Raw genomic sequence first — 18180 nt, forward strand, 5'->3', positions numbered from 1 at the left:
ACTTCTATTAAGATAAATTAAAAAAATCCTTGTACTTATTAGATATTCATGGTGTTTGACACAACAAACATTGTGTTATCGATTATTATAGAAAATAATTGAACAATTTGAAAATTGAAATAATAATAATAAATAGATTAAAAAGAGTAAAAAAAAAAATTATAATAACACTATGTGTATATAAAAAAAAACTAATAACATTTTTTGGTGAACATTTCTATAAAGAATATAAAGAATGTTATTTGAATAATAACACAATTAATATATCAATTTTGACAAGATCTGGTTTACGTGAAATTCCTTTTTTTCATAATATTTTTTTACCATTGGTTTTCCTAATTCTTAAGAAAAGTACTGAGAAATTTTTTATTTTGATCATAGCACCATCTAGTTTCACTTTCCTAATATAAAAGATATTGCAAAAGTTGAACATATAATTATTTTTAATCACTTATACAATTTTAAATAAATCAAAAAAAAAATATAATATTACAAATTAATATATTTGAAGGAAATACGGAAATACGGAAATACATTTCATTATTTAATTTATCCTTCATCTTATGTATTACCTTTGCGTTCACTTATTATGGTAATGTTGTAAATCATATTCTTAATTTTTCAAGGCTTTAAAATACAAGTAGATTATAATGCATTGTTAAAGTTAATTGTAAACATGTTAATTATAACTAAATGTTGGCTGCGAAGTTAATAATAATTAATTATGTTACTCTTGTAAAAAAAAACTCTTGTAAGTAGGTATACAATGTATATTGTACTATTATTCATTTATTTTTTTAATAGAACATTAACAACACTGAGTAATTATTTGCATCTTCACTAAGTCCATTATAATTTAATAAAATAAAATAAATTTCAATTTTTAAATACCATATTTTACTATAATATTATACAGGATTATTTAATATGCATGTACTCGTATGTCCTGTTTCGAAATAAACGTTAATTCTACTGAAGCCGTTATATTATATTTGAATCATTGTGAAATTATATTTTAATGAAACAAATAATTTTTTTTATCCATTGAAACAAAACGAATGATCATTCTAAAACATTCAAGCGTACTTAACTTTCAAATATTTTAACATGACTTACCAGGCACCATTTATGCCCGTAAAAAGGGTAAACTCGACAGTAATTTAATTTTAAAACAAAAAGGGGTTTATATTAATTTTTTTTAATACAAAATGAGGAAATTAAATACAAGCGAAAGGTAAAACTTGTACAAAGACCGAAAACAAAATAAGCATCCTATTAAGAGTATTTGTCAAAGTTTGTATATAAACATAATATTTTGTAAAAAAATAAGTACACTAATTTTATTTTTTCATTCACCGTAATAAAACGTATTTTACCTATAATTTAATAATTTATATTATTATACAGATGACAGATCTTTACTCAAAAACACACTATTAATTCTTATGTAAATATCACATTTTAAAATTAAAATGTGAAAAGAGCTGAAGCTAATGTAATTATTCAATATATTATGTATGAATTGATGATATTGATTTCCTTTGCTCTTTTCTGTAATTGTTTTAATTTTGTAGTTTTATCCTTTTATTCAAGTCTTATCTCCTCTTTTATATTTTCTGTGTACTCCACTAATTATACATAAACCAATCTATTGTTAAAATGAATAGGGTTTCCAACAAGAATTCATCCATTAAAAAAAATCCTTTAATTCTTTTTGTAAAATCAAATATGTCTATAATTATTTATTATCAAATTCACTAATGTATTTTTATCAATCTCATATTATATATATTATATTATATTATATTATTATCCCATATATTATGTACTGAGTTATATAAATTGAAAATTATTGTATGAAAATCTAAATTAGTCCCTAATTACTTTTGGTCACAGTCTGCATTTTTGAAAATAGATAAAATCAAAATTATGACGTGAATTACTGTTCACATAATATACTTTAAGTATTTGATTTCATAATATCAGTTATGTCATAGAATATTTTAATCAATTATATGGACGGGATCGATTTTTTTTAAATTTATATTTTTATCTGAACACATCTATGACACGCGATGCGTGTTCCGGGATATACCTTCTATTAAAGGTCTATAATTTGATAATGCATGTTTTTATTTTTTGTAAAGTGTCTGAACGAAATTTCAGTAATAGGATAAAACGAAGTTATAAGACTATAATAAATTGAAGTTATATTAACTTTTATATTATCTAAATTCATAGATTTGTATACATCTTATAACTATACACTATACAGATAAGGGGATGCTGCACATTAGTATTTATAGTCTTCCACGATAATATAATTATGATATTTCATTATATACCTAGTTAACTACTTACGACCTTGTAAAAATGTTGGTAAATAAAAATGTAATTACTAAACATTTTTAAGAACATTAATTTCTATATACCTGGTTTATCCATGATATAAAAATTAATGAAATAGTAGCCAAATAAAAGAATATTACGTAAATTCTGAAGGTACCTACTATGGTATTACTATCGGTGTTATCTTAACCAATGATCATAATATATCTAACCTTAGTGATGTTCGTATATTGTTTATAACTAATAACTATGACTGAATAAAAGTGATACTTATGCAATTAGCAGTGCGTGGACCAACTGCAGATTGGAGACAAGTTAAAAAATTGAACAAGTTGATTAATTAATGTTAACATATTTAATTATTTTATATGTCATTGTCTACATGGTTCGTCTTCGTATCCAATATTAAACTTAAACTATTCAGACCAGTAAGAATTGAAAAAAAATTAACCAACTGCTAAAAAAAGAGGTCATTTCAGTTTGATGTGAGATGCCAATTTAATAATTTTTGTACTAAGCCAACGCGTAAAAATAATCACGAATGATTCTCAATTTTTTTTGTGTGCCTTCTTAACAATTAGAAAAGTTGCTAAGGTGCTAAAGAAATAGCTCGTCAATACAAAAGGTAATATGGCAACACTGTGTAGTATAGTTTTTAGAAAATGATTAGATTTTATTAAGTATGTATGTACATAAAATATAAAACAAACATTACAACAATATAACATTTTTCAATGGTTGCAGTAAAAACGATAAACCCAATTTTAACCGTTAAAAATAATATATGATATCCACGGCCCTTCCATGCAATTTATCTAATTTAACCATGTATAATAAAACATTTACAACGCTGTGTATATTAATTAGTGGGTCATGGTTAAACTACATATTATCGCATTTTTCGTCGTAAAGCGAACAATATATTGTATTGGCACTCGCGACGGGTTATAAGTAAAACGATACCCATAGTTGGTCTATGTATAACAATTAACAATTAGAGATTTCATATCAAAATAAATGCATCATAACCAAATTAAAAAAAAAAAAAAACTTGTAAGTGGTACAAGTATTGAAATATATTTATGAGCATAAATGGATGTACCAGAAAAACAGCCAAACCCCAATGTATCAGCTATGTTAAAATTATATGCACATGAGTCATTATCAGTGGCGTAATTACGGGGGGGATTTGGGTGTCGTATCCCCTCCATGACCTTTTTTTGTTTAAGACTGATTAACTACATTCACCTATGTACTTCTTTATCTAATAATATTTTTTTAAATATATATATACATATATATGTATATATTGAAATTAAATACCTCGGCGAATTAATATTATTATAAATAGCCTATATTTTATACTTTATAGAAATAATACAAAAAAAAAAACAAATCCTATATGCTAGTTGTACATAAATACTTCGTACCTAGTTCGTTTTAAATGCAGCCACTTAGTTTATAAGTATCACTATTGCAATATGTTTTGTGAGTTTGTTTATGCATTGTGTAGTATGGTACAAAAATAAACCACCGAGCAGTAAAGTATTATTTTATCGTGAATCGACGACGATCGAAAGACTATTATCATATCTGTCCTATCTTATCCCATCCTAATATTTTTCCGTAGTCCTATTGAACTAAAAATAACTTATCGATTTGTACACTTAATCGGAATTTATTCCACATGTCTCATGTGTACATAAATATATTGCTCTGAATTCTGAAAGATGCTTATAATAAATACTTTTTATTTTTTTTTATGGGGGGGGGGGTATAGGTAAAAAGTAAAATGTTAAAATATTTTATCCCCCCCCCCCCCCCCACAAACATGGCCAAATTACGCCACTGGTCATTATGGAAGCATAATATGACATGTTGATACAACTCTCGAGGCGTTAATGTACAAACGATTCGCCTGTATAGAATAAGTACATACATGTTTAGTGTCGTAAATTACAAACCATAATGTTATTAAGTTTGTTAATAATATTATAGCAATACGGTAGGCACTCGTTATATCAATCAAGAAAATGCCAATACCAATCATTCGTGTAATATCCATCACAATGTGTCAAAGTCGTACTGTTATTGATGATGGTGGACGAACTACAATAGCTTACTATTGTTTGTAGAATTTCGTTACGTTGATATAATACTAGATTTATAACACGAGTTATCATCCTACAACAACTACAGTTCTAATTGCACATATTTCGTGTATGAAAATTCATAATTAGTTACTTCACATTAAATTAAAATTTTAATTTTTTTTAATTCTTCCGAAAGATTCTGATAGTCATTAATATTTTGAAAATATATAGTTTTTTCGATAACGAACAAAAATGAAAATATTGTTTAATAGTAGGTTATGTTGTTAGGAACTTAAGTCCAGCTGATATTTTGCTAATATAGGGCTAAATATATTTTTTTAAAACCACCTAACTTAACATTATATATTGTATTTCTTATACAAAATAAAAAAAACCTAATATAAATATGGATAATAAATTCACATGGCAAAACTTTATTTTAATTTTTGTATAATAAGTTCGTGTTTCAATAACTATTGAACCTCAAGGAGAATAAAAATATATTAGACTTATGAATTTGCAAATTTGAAAAATCGATTTTGATAATGTTTGTGATAAAGAAAATATTATAATATGATGATAATGGTTTTCTAGATAATTAAATTTTTTATCGAAAAAAACAATTTTGATAAAATAAAAAAAAGTCGTGTGAATCACTGTAATGGATGTGTTAAATTTCAATTCAATGATACAATTATTGTTTTAAGAAAAACACTTCGATTTTGTTGGAAGGTGATGTATATAACTAAGTATATTTTATAATATTATAAATTATTTTTATTTAAGTGCTTTATTTTTATATCAGATAACTGTTATATAGTAGGTTTATACTTTATTTAATTACTGACAAGAAATTGCATTTGAAAATGTAATTTCCAAAAAATCTCGACTTGTAATTGAAATCTATAAAACAAATTAAAATAACTTAATGTTTTAATTCACATAATATTATAATATCAATTTATTTCACAATAATTTTTAATCATCTCACATTTCACTCTTAATGTAAAAATATTTCCTTTAACCCACTTTATATATTTGAAACATTATCTCTTCAAAACGTATTTCTGACTCATATTTTTCCCCTAAGTGCAAAGAATATTACAACAAATGAATCGAAATATAATTCAAAAGAAATGTTAGATAAATGTTGTTTATTGATATAAAGCATATAATGCGTCGGGTGAAATCATTTATCGGCATGGCGATGAGCACATGCGCGGAAAGCACACAAAATGCGCATAATCACACGTGCAAAATATTTAAAAGACAGAATAATTTTCGATGTTTAAATTGTGCCAGCCGTTTTGAGATGGCTCATTTTTTTAAAACAATAATATACAAAAAAAAAGATAAATATTTTTTATTTTAATTAGTATACCCTTTTAATATTATTCTTGGATTTAAATAGTACCTAAGTACATCGTCGTTGATTCTTTTTCATAATTTTCTTTTAATGGATGTACTTTTAGGTAAATATGCATTAAATATATATATCATGAAAAAAGTGAAGAAAATATATAATAAATGATGGTATATCGTTTTAAAAAAGAATACTTTGATAATAGTACCTACGCATTTTAGATTCATAAAATAGACAGCGCATTGATCGTGTGATGTTTATGTCTACCATAAGCAAAAAAAAAAATCATTCACTATAATTTTTTAGCACTTACTGGATCAGTTTTAATAATTATCAGACGATAGATGACTCAAAACGTTTTTTTTAAGGAAAAATCAATGTTATTTAAGTCATCAACATCAAATAATTATTTATAATTAAGACATGAGATTCTCGTAATTTTTTAACTATAAATAATATTTTTTTCAGTTCATTTGTACGCTCTTTCTTAAATTATATTGTAACATAAATATATGATTCAGTTTTTTTTGTTAATTTAGAAAATATATTTTTGAGAAATTTAATTATTTTGAAATAATTATCTAAGTATGTATATTTTTGAAAAAAAATATTAATATTTAAATATCTACACGTTTTAATATAATATTATTAGCAGATCCTATAAGAAAAATATTCTAAAATTGTTTATACTAATTTTTATTCTATATAATATAAGGTATTGTAAACTTATTACTTGATAATTTAATAATACATTTTGTGAAAATTAAAAGTTTAACTCACTTAAACTGTTTAAGTGAATAAAATGAGTTTTGTACAAATTGTTGAGTTCACTGAGTTAAAAAAAAAATCATCTTGTGTTATTTTTACAGGTCGATGAACCATACGTATAATATTTTCTCAATGTTACGAAGAATAATAATTCCAAAGACTATAGAAACAAATGCACTTGCTTCATATATTATTATTAAGGATCGGTCATGGGTTATATAGGGTAAATCTTATATAGTCCATATTGTCATGGTGAGTGAGATGGAGGGGAGGAAGAAAATAAAAGCGTTTCTAGTTTGGCTTTTCTTATTTCCCTTCTTTTGAAGGACTTTTTTTATTCCTTATCTTTCGCTCGTCCGAGGTGGTAATAAAAAAAGTGCAGATTATTGTCGTGGTTGGGATAGCCACTACTCACGATTAAAACGACTTTTATCGGTATCACGTTTATACATTGTGAACTCGTTTTATCATCTATTCGAGCATTTTTTTCTCATAATATGTGTGGGTTATATTTGAAGAGCGAATAGCAATAATATGCATACATTTCCTAACATATAACTACTAATAATTATAACAGCCACTCAAGTATTTGGGATCTGGTGTATATTATATCATAGTTATTTGGTTAATTAGTGTGAAATATTTTACAATATTGTAATATTATACTCGAAAGTATGATTTTTACTCTTATAGAATTACGGGATTAATATGGATTAAAAGTTATGACTTATCTTCTATTATATGTTTAATATTAATATAAATTTTAGGTGCGCATGTACGAATAACCATGATGATATTTTAAACCTAAATTAAAATATCTTAATTTACTTGGGAGTTTTTTAGAAATTGAATTCAAGATGACCTTATCACGTATATCAATATGTTTTATTATTGTTTACTTTTTTGTTATTATTTCATCCATTTTATATTATGGTTTTAATTAATTAATGATTAAAACAAATAATTTATGCAATTTAAAAATAAACTTATAACTTACCCTTAAACTGGTGTTAGTCTAATCATAAATTAATCGAAAAAGTATATGATCATTATGTGATACTGCAGTTTTAAATATTATAAATTTTATGATTTTATGGTTATTTGATTATTATCATACTTTGAACAATTAATACTGTGTTACACGGCGCAATGTGTAGGCAATATAGGTACATACCTGTGCTGAGGACTGAGGAGTACCTTTTTGGGGTATTCGATATCGTTGTACCTAATCACAGAAGCAAAACATGCGTATGAACTACATTGGTTCCCAAATATTGTGATGAAAATCCCCGATGTTTACATGAGACACTTCGATAAACTTTGATGTATGGATAATTTAGTTATTCGTTTAAAAAAAAAAAATCAAACATTGTAAAACATATTATTTTAAATCGGTGGTTTCATTTTAAATAATGACTTTACTCTCATTAGACATACACTGATAGATTTAAAAATAGTTTGACAAACACAGACTTTTAATTATTAACTGCATATAGTAAAGTATATATCATGTACGGATGTACCTAAAAAGAAATACTTAAATACTACAGTAACGACAATTTTAATTTTAAAAAGAATCGGTTATATGTTAAATATATTATAATATGTAATAATTGTAATAATTATGAGAAAAGTTACGTCACATACCATTATATAACAAATACACATTTTAATCGATTGGGAATAATAGTTATGTCAATATATATTTTAACGTTATTTTTTGTACACACTCGAAATATTACACGTGTTTGGAGTGGTTGTTTCATATTATAATAAGTGCAAAACATCGATTTTCGGTTGTTTGTCATTTGTGTCCCTGCGTGTTTCCACAATGTGTTGGACTGAAAGACAAAATGCCACGACTGCGCCGTTAAACGTTATGCTATGCCATAATGTGTGCAATATTATTTACCTATTTCTACGAGTGGCCATCATTATGATCATTGCTAGAATTCAAAAATAAGCTCATACAAAATGTTACTATTACTACAATCAAGTCGTACTCTGATTAATATCCGTCCATATAGTTATAATTTACGATTATTTGATATTATTATACCTTTATTATAATTATACGAATCTGGAATCTATCTCAGTACCTCTACATCCTAATATTATTTAGTTGAGTCAAATACTCTGTTTGCACATGAAGCGTGTTTTATATTTAAATTTTAATGGACATTTATATTTAATACGGACTTGTTCTAATACGATTTATGGAGAAAGACAAATTATGATATAAACTATATTAAATATCAGTAAATAGAAGTACTATAGTACTGGTAAAGAATGTGACGTTATACTACACATATAAATTAATGCAATGCACGCGAATTATATATTGGAATTTTAATGTATTTGTTTAAACTCACCTTCGCTTTTTACTTTGTATTCATTATAATAATAGTGAGCATATTGTTTGGAATGTGCTGGAAAAGGCATGGTTCACTATGCGAATTTGTACGCATTTGCATATTTTTTTTATGGCTGATCATATTAAATGCTAAATAAGCACAACATACGTTTCATGGTGCTGTAAATATTTATACAGACTTTTTTATTTAATGCATATTGTATTTGTAACTTTCCACATTATTTAAATTTGAAACTACGAATTTAAGGATATATTTTGTCTATTAAATGCACATTTTAGAATTTTTACTAAATATTGTGTTTTTAGTGATAACAATTAATATTTTTTTGTCATATATTTTAACCAACATATTCTATTTTTGTATTCTTTATTTTTAATAAATTAATTTTTACTAATATTTGTTCTATCCATAGATAGACATTAAAACTATTATATGTTAAAACTGTATTTGACTTATTTTTATCACAATGAATTGCGACCATCAACGGCCATTAAGTGTGGGTAACAGTTATGCAAATTATCATGTAAAAAAAAAGTTTTTCCTCCAAAAGTATGTGATCATTTTTATAGTAATTAAAATTTTTTTAGATTTTCAGTGTATGGTTAGGTGTATGGGCGTATGGCACATGTTTTTCAGAGCACCTTTATTTGTCCATCAAGACAAACATTTTATTAGTTTATTCCATGATAATATATTATACATTATTAATTAGCTTAATAAAACTTATCTGCTATAAAACGTCGTTATTATTTTCATAATAAGCTTAGTAAATAAAATAATTTTGTATTGAGATATTTTATCATCCACGAATAAAATTTAGCTGTTAAAATTACCCGTACACAAGTTAAAGCATATTTTCACTAAATCTGCACATGGTTTTATTATTTGAACACGGCGAATATTGCATGCAGTTTTATTTTTTATATATAATTTATAGCTTTTATAGTTTTTGGAAACGTGTACAGTACAAATATCATATTATGTGGCATATTGTACCATTGTATAATATTTAAATATTATAATTCGATTCATTCAATGCGCAATTATATTATAAATGTGAGGTATCGGAAAGGACGAATGTTTAACAATTATTCGGAATAATATATTGACAGCTCATGACTAGTTTATGAATTATGAATGCTGTGAAAGAAAAATTTAAATTAACTGGGAGGAAGAGTAATATAACATAAAATATCATATTCATATTATTTATTTAACAACTGAAAAAACAAAAGTTCTTTGGTTTGGTTAATATTTGAATACTTTTTTCATCTGTCATCTATGTTTTAACAGTAGGTATTGAGAATAATTTGTTTTTTTAGTGACAATTGTACACGCGTATTGCCAATGTTTTTGTGCGGACCATTGATCATTATTATTATCAAATTCATTTGACTCGATTACAGTAATTGTAATAACTAATAAAAAAACATCAGCGCCGGTATCGAGATATCGCAAATAAAAATTAAAAGTATAATAATTAATGGCAAGTTTATTTTAAAACCTATAAACTTCGGTAAAAAGTATGGTATGAGTACAATATTACTATAGTTTGCTAGTACGATAATTTAGTGACTGAAGACAAAGTCGTACACTCTCAGCACTCTTTATACTATGACGCATTCGAATCCGTTATTGTCATAATAATAAACTTATGGTTATCAAATTAACGACTTAACGCTTATACTTTGCACACACAAAATTTTGAATTTTACATAACCTCGTGCGATGAAAAATAAGTATTGTATTTACATCTGTTGTCTACGAGTCATCGATATATTGTCGATACAAAGGCGTAGACGAGGTCAGGAGATGAAGAAAAACGAAAGCGGTAGAGTTTGAATAAATTACGATATTAGAATCATAATAACTCGAAAATATATTGCTCGCATTGTAATACGATATTACACTAAATTGTATGGTGGAGCAACAGCCATACTATTCTATTATTAAGCATAGTAATTTCTGTTGTTTGATGATGATGTTCAAAGAGACGTCGTCGTTGCCGGAAACTCAAATCCCGGGATAGGTCCATAATATAATGGTATAGCCGTTATATGTACGAATCCACTTACTACTCAGGGGTTGCTCAAGTCCCTCCAAAATCAACTTATCAGTGACACGTGAGAGGCAATTCTACAACATCTTTAAAACAAGTATAACAATAAAAGAGAACATTATTATTGAATAAAATATGTACAAAATGTAATAGAAACTAAATTATAATGTAATAATTAAAGTGCAAGTTTAAACAATTTGAAAAAATATTCCTGAAAATAAAATATAAATCAATTTAATTATATATTTATAGTTACATGAGAATTTTTTTTTAAATTTTTCTTGTTAAAAACATTATTGTAAGTATTGAAAACGATATAAATAATATATAATATAACATCATATAAAATATTATTATACTTAATATGGGGGTACTAATTTTGATTTTGGGAGTGCTAAGCACCCTCAGCACTCCTGGAATTTACACATATAATGTATAGGTATTGTACGCTATAAATTGGATGGGGTCCAGACTAATATACTGACGTCGAATCGATTTTTGAGCACTTGCGAACGATGTCTTCGAAACCGTTTCAATGTTGTTCATCACGATGTTAAAAATTGCATTCATCGATGAACATCTTCAGAGGCAAAGAACAAATTGTCATTATACCATCGCGTATTTGGATCTGCCAAGTTGTCAAGATTATGGCTATTTTCGTTATAATGTTATATCTACGGTCGTAGTGAATTCAAAACAACATCAATAAAAGTTTTAGTAAACCGTTTATTCATTATTTATCATATTTACAGACACGGTTGGTGTTTTATATATTGGTAGTACATATTATTATTTTACACACAATATTTTTCGTTTTTACATTTCGTACACATCTTAGCGAATAAATTATGACTAGTTTCGATCACGCGTCACTATATAATAATATTAATACGCGATTTAATTTTATATTGTGTATAATGCGCATTACAATACATGGTATTATTATTACTATTCACAATTGTTACCGTAACACTACTATAAATTATGTACATGTATTTTTCGCTCGTAAAAACATTATGTTATATACAAAATATATTTTATGCGTATATTTACACTACATTACATCACGATGTCACTAATATGTACAAGTTTCGTTGGTATTTATCGTGCCAAACGCCTAAAATTAAATAAGTATCTATCTCGATTTGGCACAGACGACACTTGCGCCGAGATCGTGTCCGACCTATAAAACGTGAACTCGCTGACGGCAAAGTTCGTAAGCCCGTTTGGAAGTACGTTGTGTACGTATTTTTTGTCGATATCACGTGAATGAATGGTTACAGTGGTCGCGGACCGAGCAAAGTCGAATGGACGGCCCGAGAACACGTTATACAGAGTGTATCGCTGAGATCCGACAACAGTTTGATAACGCGTCAAATCGTCAAATCTTTGCGAGCACACGTGTGTTGCGCGCAAATAATATAGGTCGTATAATATTCTATATCATTACATAATTTTTGTTATAAAATTTTACACTATTGTTAATTAATATTATTATTAAATAATTATTGTTTTATAAACATAAAGGTAACGATCGATTTAGGACGTAGTTTATCATATATAGTTATTCTATTTTAACTTAATCGTAGGTATATATAATTTTATATACCACTCATATTTTTCATTTATAGAGATCTTAATTTTCCCTATGAATTAAGTATCTATACATTTAGTGGTTTAGTCATGCAAATTTCATACATCGACATGAAAAAAACGTTATCGTCGTCATCGTTGTTGTTGTCACTGTCGATGATTTTTTTTTCGAACTCCATTGAGACCGGAATGCGTAAGTACCCACCAACGACGAATATACGTGATTCAGAGCTCGAAATTTAACTCTATATAAATATTAACAACACGTAGGAAGTATAATAATGTAGTACAATAATAATTATACAATCAGAAAACGTTAGCGATAAATTATAATATATGATGAACACTTTTGCAGGACGATGTCACGAATTTTTTTGAAGATTTTTGTTATTCCAATTCCGCCAACGAAAGAAGTATGACATATTACACTGAATTAAGATATTATGCTTTATAATAGGTTTGCGAGACACGTCGGAGTGTATAAAATGCGCCTCTAAACGAATGGTGCCAATAATGTTCGGCAATGGTGTTGTGTTATACGACAAAAGTACACAACAGATCAAGACTGAATGAAAATCGCTTTCCGGGCGAATATTCTCGTACGGGCTGAAGTTTGACAATAGCAACGACGATAACAGTAACAATGACAATAATGCTAATAATAAAAATAATAATAATAATAATACGATAACAGTTGGTAAAAATTACGAAAAACGGTTTTTTTGTACATGATAATAATAATAATAATGATTTTAATAGAAAATGCTGTATAACAGAGGTAAACGTCTTGTCCGCAGAAAAAACTATACATTTTACATAGTAACGTATCGATAATTATAAGAAAAATCGTCGAGACAGGACATAAGAAGCCGTCATAAGAGAAAAAAAAGTTAGGGCGATTGTTGCTGGTATAGTCAGGGCGCGTCAGGCATTCAGGTTCTTGGTGAGCAACAGGTTGTTGTGCGGCCCGGAAAAATGGCGGACCAGCTGCTGGAGCGTGTCGAACGTCATCTGACAGAAGCAGCAGTTGAACGCGGCCGCCGTCTCCTGGTCGGCGGCGCTGGTGCCGGGCGATATGACGTTCCTGTGCACCGAGCACAGGTGTTTGAGCAGGTGCGCCTTCTGCTTGAACATGGCCACGCACAGGCGACACGCGAATGGCTTCTCGCCCGTGTGCACGCGGAGGTGAGTTTTCAGGTTCCAGCTCATGCCGAACTGCTTGCCGCAGTACGTGCACTTGTACTCGCGGCCCGCGCCACCCGCACAACCCGACGACTTGTCTTCCGTGTCGGACGACGACGCCGCGGACGTCGGCCCGGCCAGAGATGCGGGCGAGCTGTGCTGGTGTGCCTGGTGTTGTGCTTCCACTGCCGGTTCGGATGACGCCGCGCACGGCTGCAGGGCCATCGGTTTCACGTCTGCGGAGAGAGAAAAACGAAAACCGCACAAGTCAGTATATAATATTATGTTAAATTATTATCATTATTATTATTTAAAATCAGCAGAGACGATTTTAGCACGACAAACGACTCAACGTCTCCCGAAAAATCCTACAAACACAAACAATCCAATATATTTTTGGACTAGCTGGACATTTTCGAAAGTCTTTAAGAATTTGCTGGCACACATCTATTATTGATATTAACAGCGTTTAAAAGTTAAGACTAGTGTGATGCACTCCTAAACTTTTGCGGGGTACCTGCCGTTTTTATACCGTTTTTCCATTTGCTGATCCTTATACAAACTCTTTAAATGCTCATTATTATTGTTGCTTATTATTTCCATTAAATATTCGATTTTATTCATATTGGAATTTTTCGAAGAAGGAATTCTGAATCTAATAACAACATTTTAATTTTAAATTATTGTAATCTATATGCATTAAAAGTGGTGATTGTATTAAAAAATAATATTTGTAATAATTGCAAAGTTATGTAGTGCTCTAAATATTTAAAATGTCATTACTTGAAAAATCAATGAACCTAGTAATTTAAACGGATATTGCGTACTCAAAACCTCGTGATATAACACCGTAATACTAACCAAATGTTTTTTTTTAATCGATAAATCCTGATTTAACCGTGTCATATTAATAAAACATAAAACATTATAAAATGATGTTTCAGTTCTTTTGTGAAATATTAGCGTTTAGCAATACCTATACAATATTATAATTAAATATATTATATAATATATTTGTAATAATTATTATCAATGCGTTAAAATGGATATTGGGCGACTGGGCGTTTATGAACAATAATGATAAGGTATAACAATATTGTTATTATTAATTTTTATTGGGCAATATTATACATAGTTAAATTATCATATGTGTTTTGCTATGATTATTGCACCGAGTCCACACTTAATGCGTGCACAATAATAATATTATTGTTATCGGACGAGGTGGACCATAATATGTGTGACTCAAAATAATATGATTGTAAATAACTGTTATCAGCTCAGTAGTGATATAAATTATATAATTATATCATAGTGGTATAGATAGGCCGTGACATAAACTGGAACAACAACGGGAAGCGTACTAGAAATTGGTCACTAAGTTAGTATTACTCTCGACTCAGTTATCCGTAATGTGAAATAATGATAAAATGTTTTTCTGATACGTAGTTATACAATATCCACATCGTCACGCAAAACGAATTCGAATAGATATCTATAAGATTACCTACTTTTTAAAATGTTATGCACATTTATGCATATTTCAGACCAATGTGCGTCCCTTGCAGTAAAAAATCGGCGTTACCGAATGAAAGGTCGAAATATTTTCGGTATAAAATCCAAGACGTTGGGTATTATTACGGTCGAAAAGTCGATTTGTTTTTAAACTTGTTGTTAGCGAGTAGTAGCTATCGTTCTTGTGCACGATTTCGATACACCATAATATTATTGTTACAGTTGGGTCTTAGGATGATATGGACGACCTACTTAGAATATAGGGACTCCAATTGCCTGGTCAATATGAATATGTTTGAATGCATCCTGATCATTGTTGAACGTACTGACTTATTCAACTAGTTCCACAAAAAAAAAATTCTCCGTTATCCGATAAACACCGTAGGAGCACGCTATTTTCTCTATCCGTATTGAATTATCAATATATTTACTACACACCCCATCGAACTTGCATAAAATACTTGTTCAGGTCATATTATATAATATCAGACCGTGCAATCTACGTGCGCATTAACGAGGTCGAGTCATTATTATTATATTATATTACACTATCCCAAAGTTGTGTAATAATAGACAGGGATTAGGAGGGTTGTTTCATACATGGAATAACACAAACGTTTGAAAACTTTCTTCGTGCCGACTCCTGTTATAATTACACCGTGGTGAAACCTCTCGGAGGGTGCCAAAGTTTTTGAATTTCGAAACACCACTTGGTGAAAGACTACAATATAAATTATACACACACACACACACACACATATATATATATATATATATATATATATATATATGTACGCATGATATTGTTTGTTAAACGTGCCATTAACACGCACAATATATAATATAACATAATATAATGTTTCACTGTCATTAGTACTTAACGAGAACGTTTATCAGTCGGTTAATATTTTTTCGATGAAATAAACATATACCCGATAATCCGATAGTACCTATTATCTATTAGAATACTCTTATCAGGTCTATCGATAACCAAACGAATACTACGATTGCCATAGATACGGATTCATGCGGATTTAATGTAGTTAAAAAAAGTTTTTTATCTATAATACTATTTATGTCACATCCCTATATTTTAAATACCGTCAACTCGAACGTAACAGAACGTAATATATTATATCAAAGAAAAAACATCGAATGACACAGGAAAATCAAATATACCACTCAACCACTAACGTTATTATAAATTCTAACGTGCAGTAATTGTGAAGAAATGTATTTTATAACTGTAGTAGATGATAGTTTGTATCTATCCCATGGTGATCTTAACTTGAAAGAGGATGGATTTTTTTTATTCACGTTTTTATGTCACTATAATACTAAATATAAGCGAGGATCTGCCAACGCTTAATGGCGATGACAACTGGATCAAATTATCAATAATATTTTAACCATTATATTATATAGTCTGTACCAGTAGTCTTCAAACGTTTTGACTCGAGTCACAATTTTCTTACCATACATTTTTTACGACTCATGTCAAGTTTGTTAGACAAAAATAAAGTCCCAACTGCTTAATTCCTTGGTAGGTAAAAAAAAAAAAAAAACTTAGATGGCTGTAATCCTATCCATTCCTCTATTATCTACATTGTTTCTTAATAGGCTAGGTATTACCCGCTGCATTGCCATAACGGAATACGTACCGGACGATGGTTTCCAGGTTGACCCATTCTCTGGGTAACCGCCGAACGATGACGACTGCGTTGGTTGTCCGGACGGTGGCGGCGGACTGCAGTCGTTGTCTGACAGCGGTGGTGGCTGCAGTTGGAGCGGCGTCGGCGGTGGCGGTCTGTACACGCCGGAGTCCTGAGATCTGGACCGGCCCATGTAGATAGGTGTCCTGGGCGGTGGGGTGTCCCGGCCGCCGTCGTCTACGGTCCGTGTCAGGGTCAGCGGTTGTTGTGGAGCTGACCCGAACGGATGGTGCACGAACGAGCTGAGCGACTGCGTGATCTTCTGGTGTCTGAACGCCATTTCGTGGAAGTACATGGGCACGAACGGTGGATTCTGGGCTGGAGAGTTTTGGAACCCGGGCTGTTTCTTTCGTTTCCTCGGAGTCACCTGTACAGAACGGTCGTGGTCAAAAATATATCTTTGACTAGAAAAAATTAAATATTTTGCTGTCTTGAGCTATGGATTGGCTATATGGTAATTGATAAAAAGTTTTGCAGTATCTATTATAGTCTCAAACTGCAAATTCCTACTATTTTGTGTCTAGCTCACAAGGATCTAACACGGAGTAGGGAGTGGGTGTTTCCTAGATTCATCACTGGTCACAATAGTAAGATATGTACTCATAAAGTTGTAATATCCTTAGCATTATATAAAGGAATAGACTAAACGCAAGTGAGAATTTTTATACTCCGGAATGACGACAAACCGAATCGATCTCACTGCGCTGCGACTTAGGTGACATAACAAGGCTCAAACGTTTGTGTTATAACTATATTACTCGGGTCGGAAGTTGTTAAAGTTGTATATTATTTATCTGCGTTTTTTTTTTACATCATTGATTTATTCTAGACCGCCAAGTTAGGAATTATTAAGACGAGTTTAGATACAAACGTATACTTTTTGCTGCATATTTGATGAGTTTTTAGTAAACAACCCAAATTTCTTAATTATTTTACAATATTATCTTTATGCATATTATAAATTATATTTTATTATTTATAAAAACAATTTATGCTTTTTGTTTTTTGTTTTATTACCTATGTATTTTTTTCTTAATTGCTTTCAATGTCCAACCAGTTTTCCTTCACATTTCACGAATAAATACCATATTTCTTTTTAATAAAACAAATAATGTTGCAATAGGTACTAATGTATTATTATGTAACTATAATAATCAATAAGTTATAATTT

The 18180-nt window shown here is 29.3% G+C and overlaps 1 protein-coding gene across 2 annotated transcripts in view; it reads right to left on the reverse strand.

Moving 5' to 3' along the window:
- Window positions 1-11713: 11713 nt before the first annotated feature.
- The window catches only part of LOC107174170 (zinc finger and BTB domain-containing ken and barbie protein), a 43924-nt gene continuing 37457 nt past the window's right edge, over window positions 11714-18180 (reverse strand). For both annotated transcript variants that reach the window (XM_015525018.2, XM_089219455.1), the window contains exons 5-6: window positions 16959-17376; window positions 11714-14018 (exon numbers count right to left, since the gene is read on the reverse strand). In XM_015525018.2, the coding sequence (XP_015380504.2) occupies window positions 13525-14018; window positions 16959-17376 (912 nt within the window). In that variant the 3' untranslated portion in view covers window positions 11714-13524. The remainder of the gene's footprint in view (window positions 14019-16958; window positions 17377-18180) is intronic.

The sequence above is a fragment of the Diuraphis noxia genome, unplaced genomic scaffold (genome assembly GCF_037042655.1).
Source record: "Diuraphis noxia isolate RWA-SAM2 unplaced genomic scaffold, SU_Dnox_SAM2 contig0002, whole genome shotgun sequence".
Classification (NCBI taxonomy): domain Eukaryota; kingdom Metazoa; phylum Arthropoda; class Insecta; order Hemiptera; family Aphididae; genus Diuraphis; species Diuraphis noxia.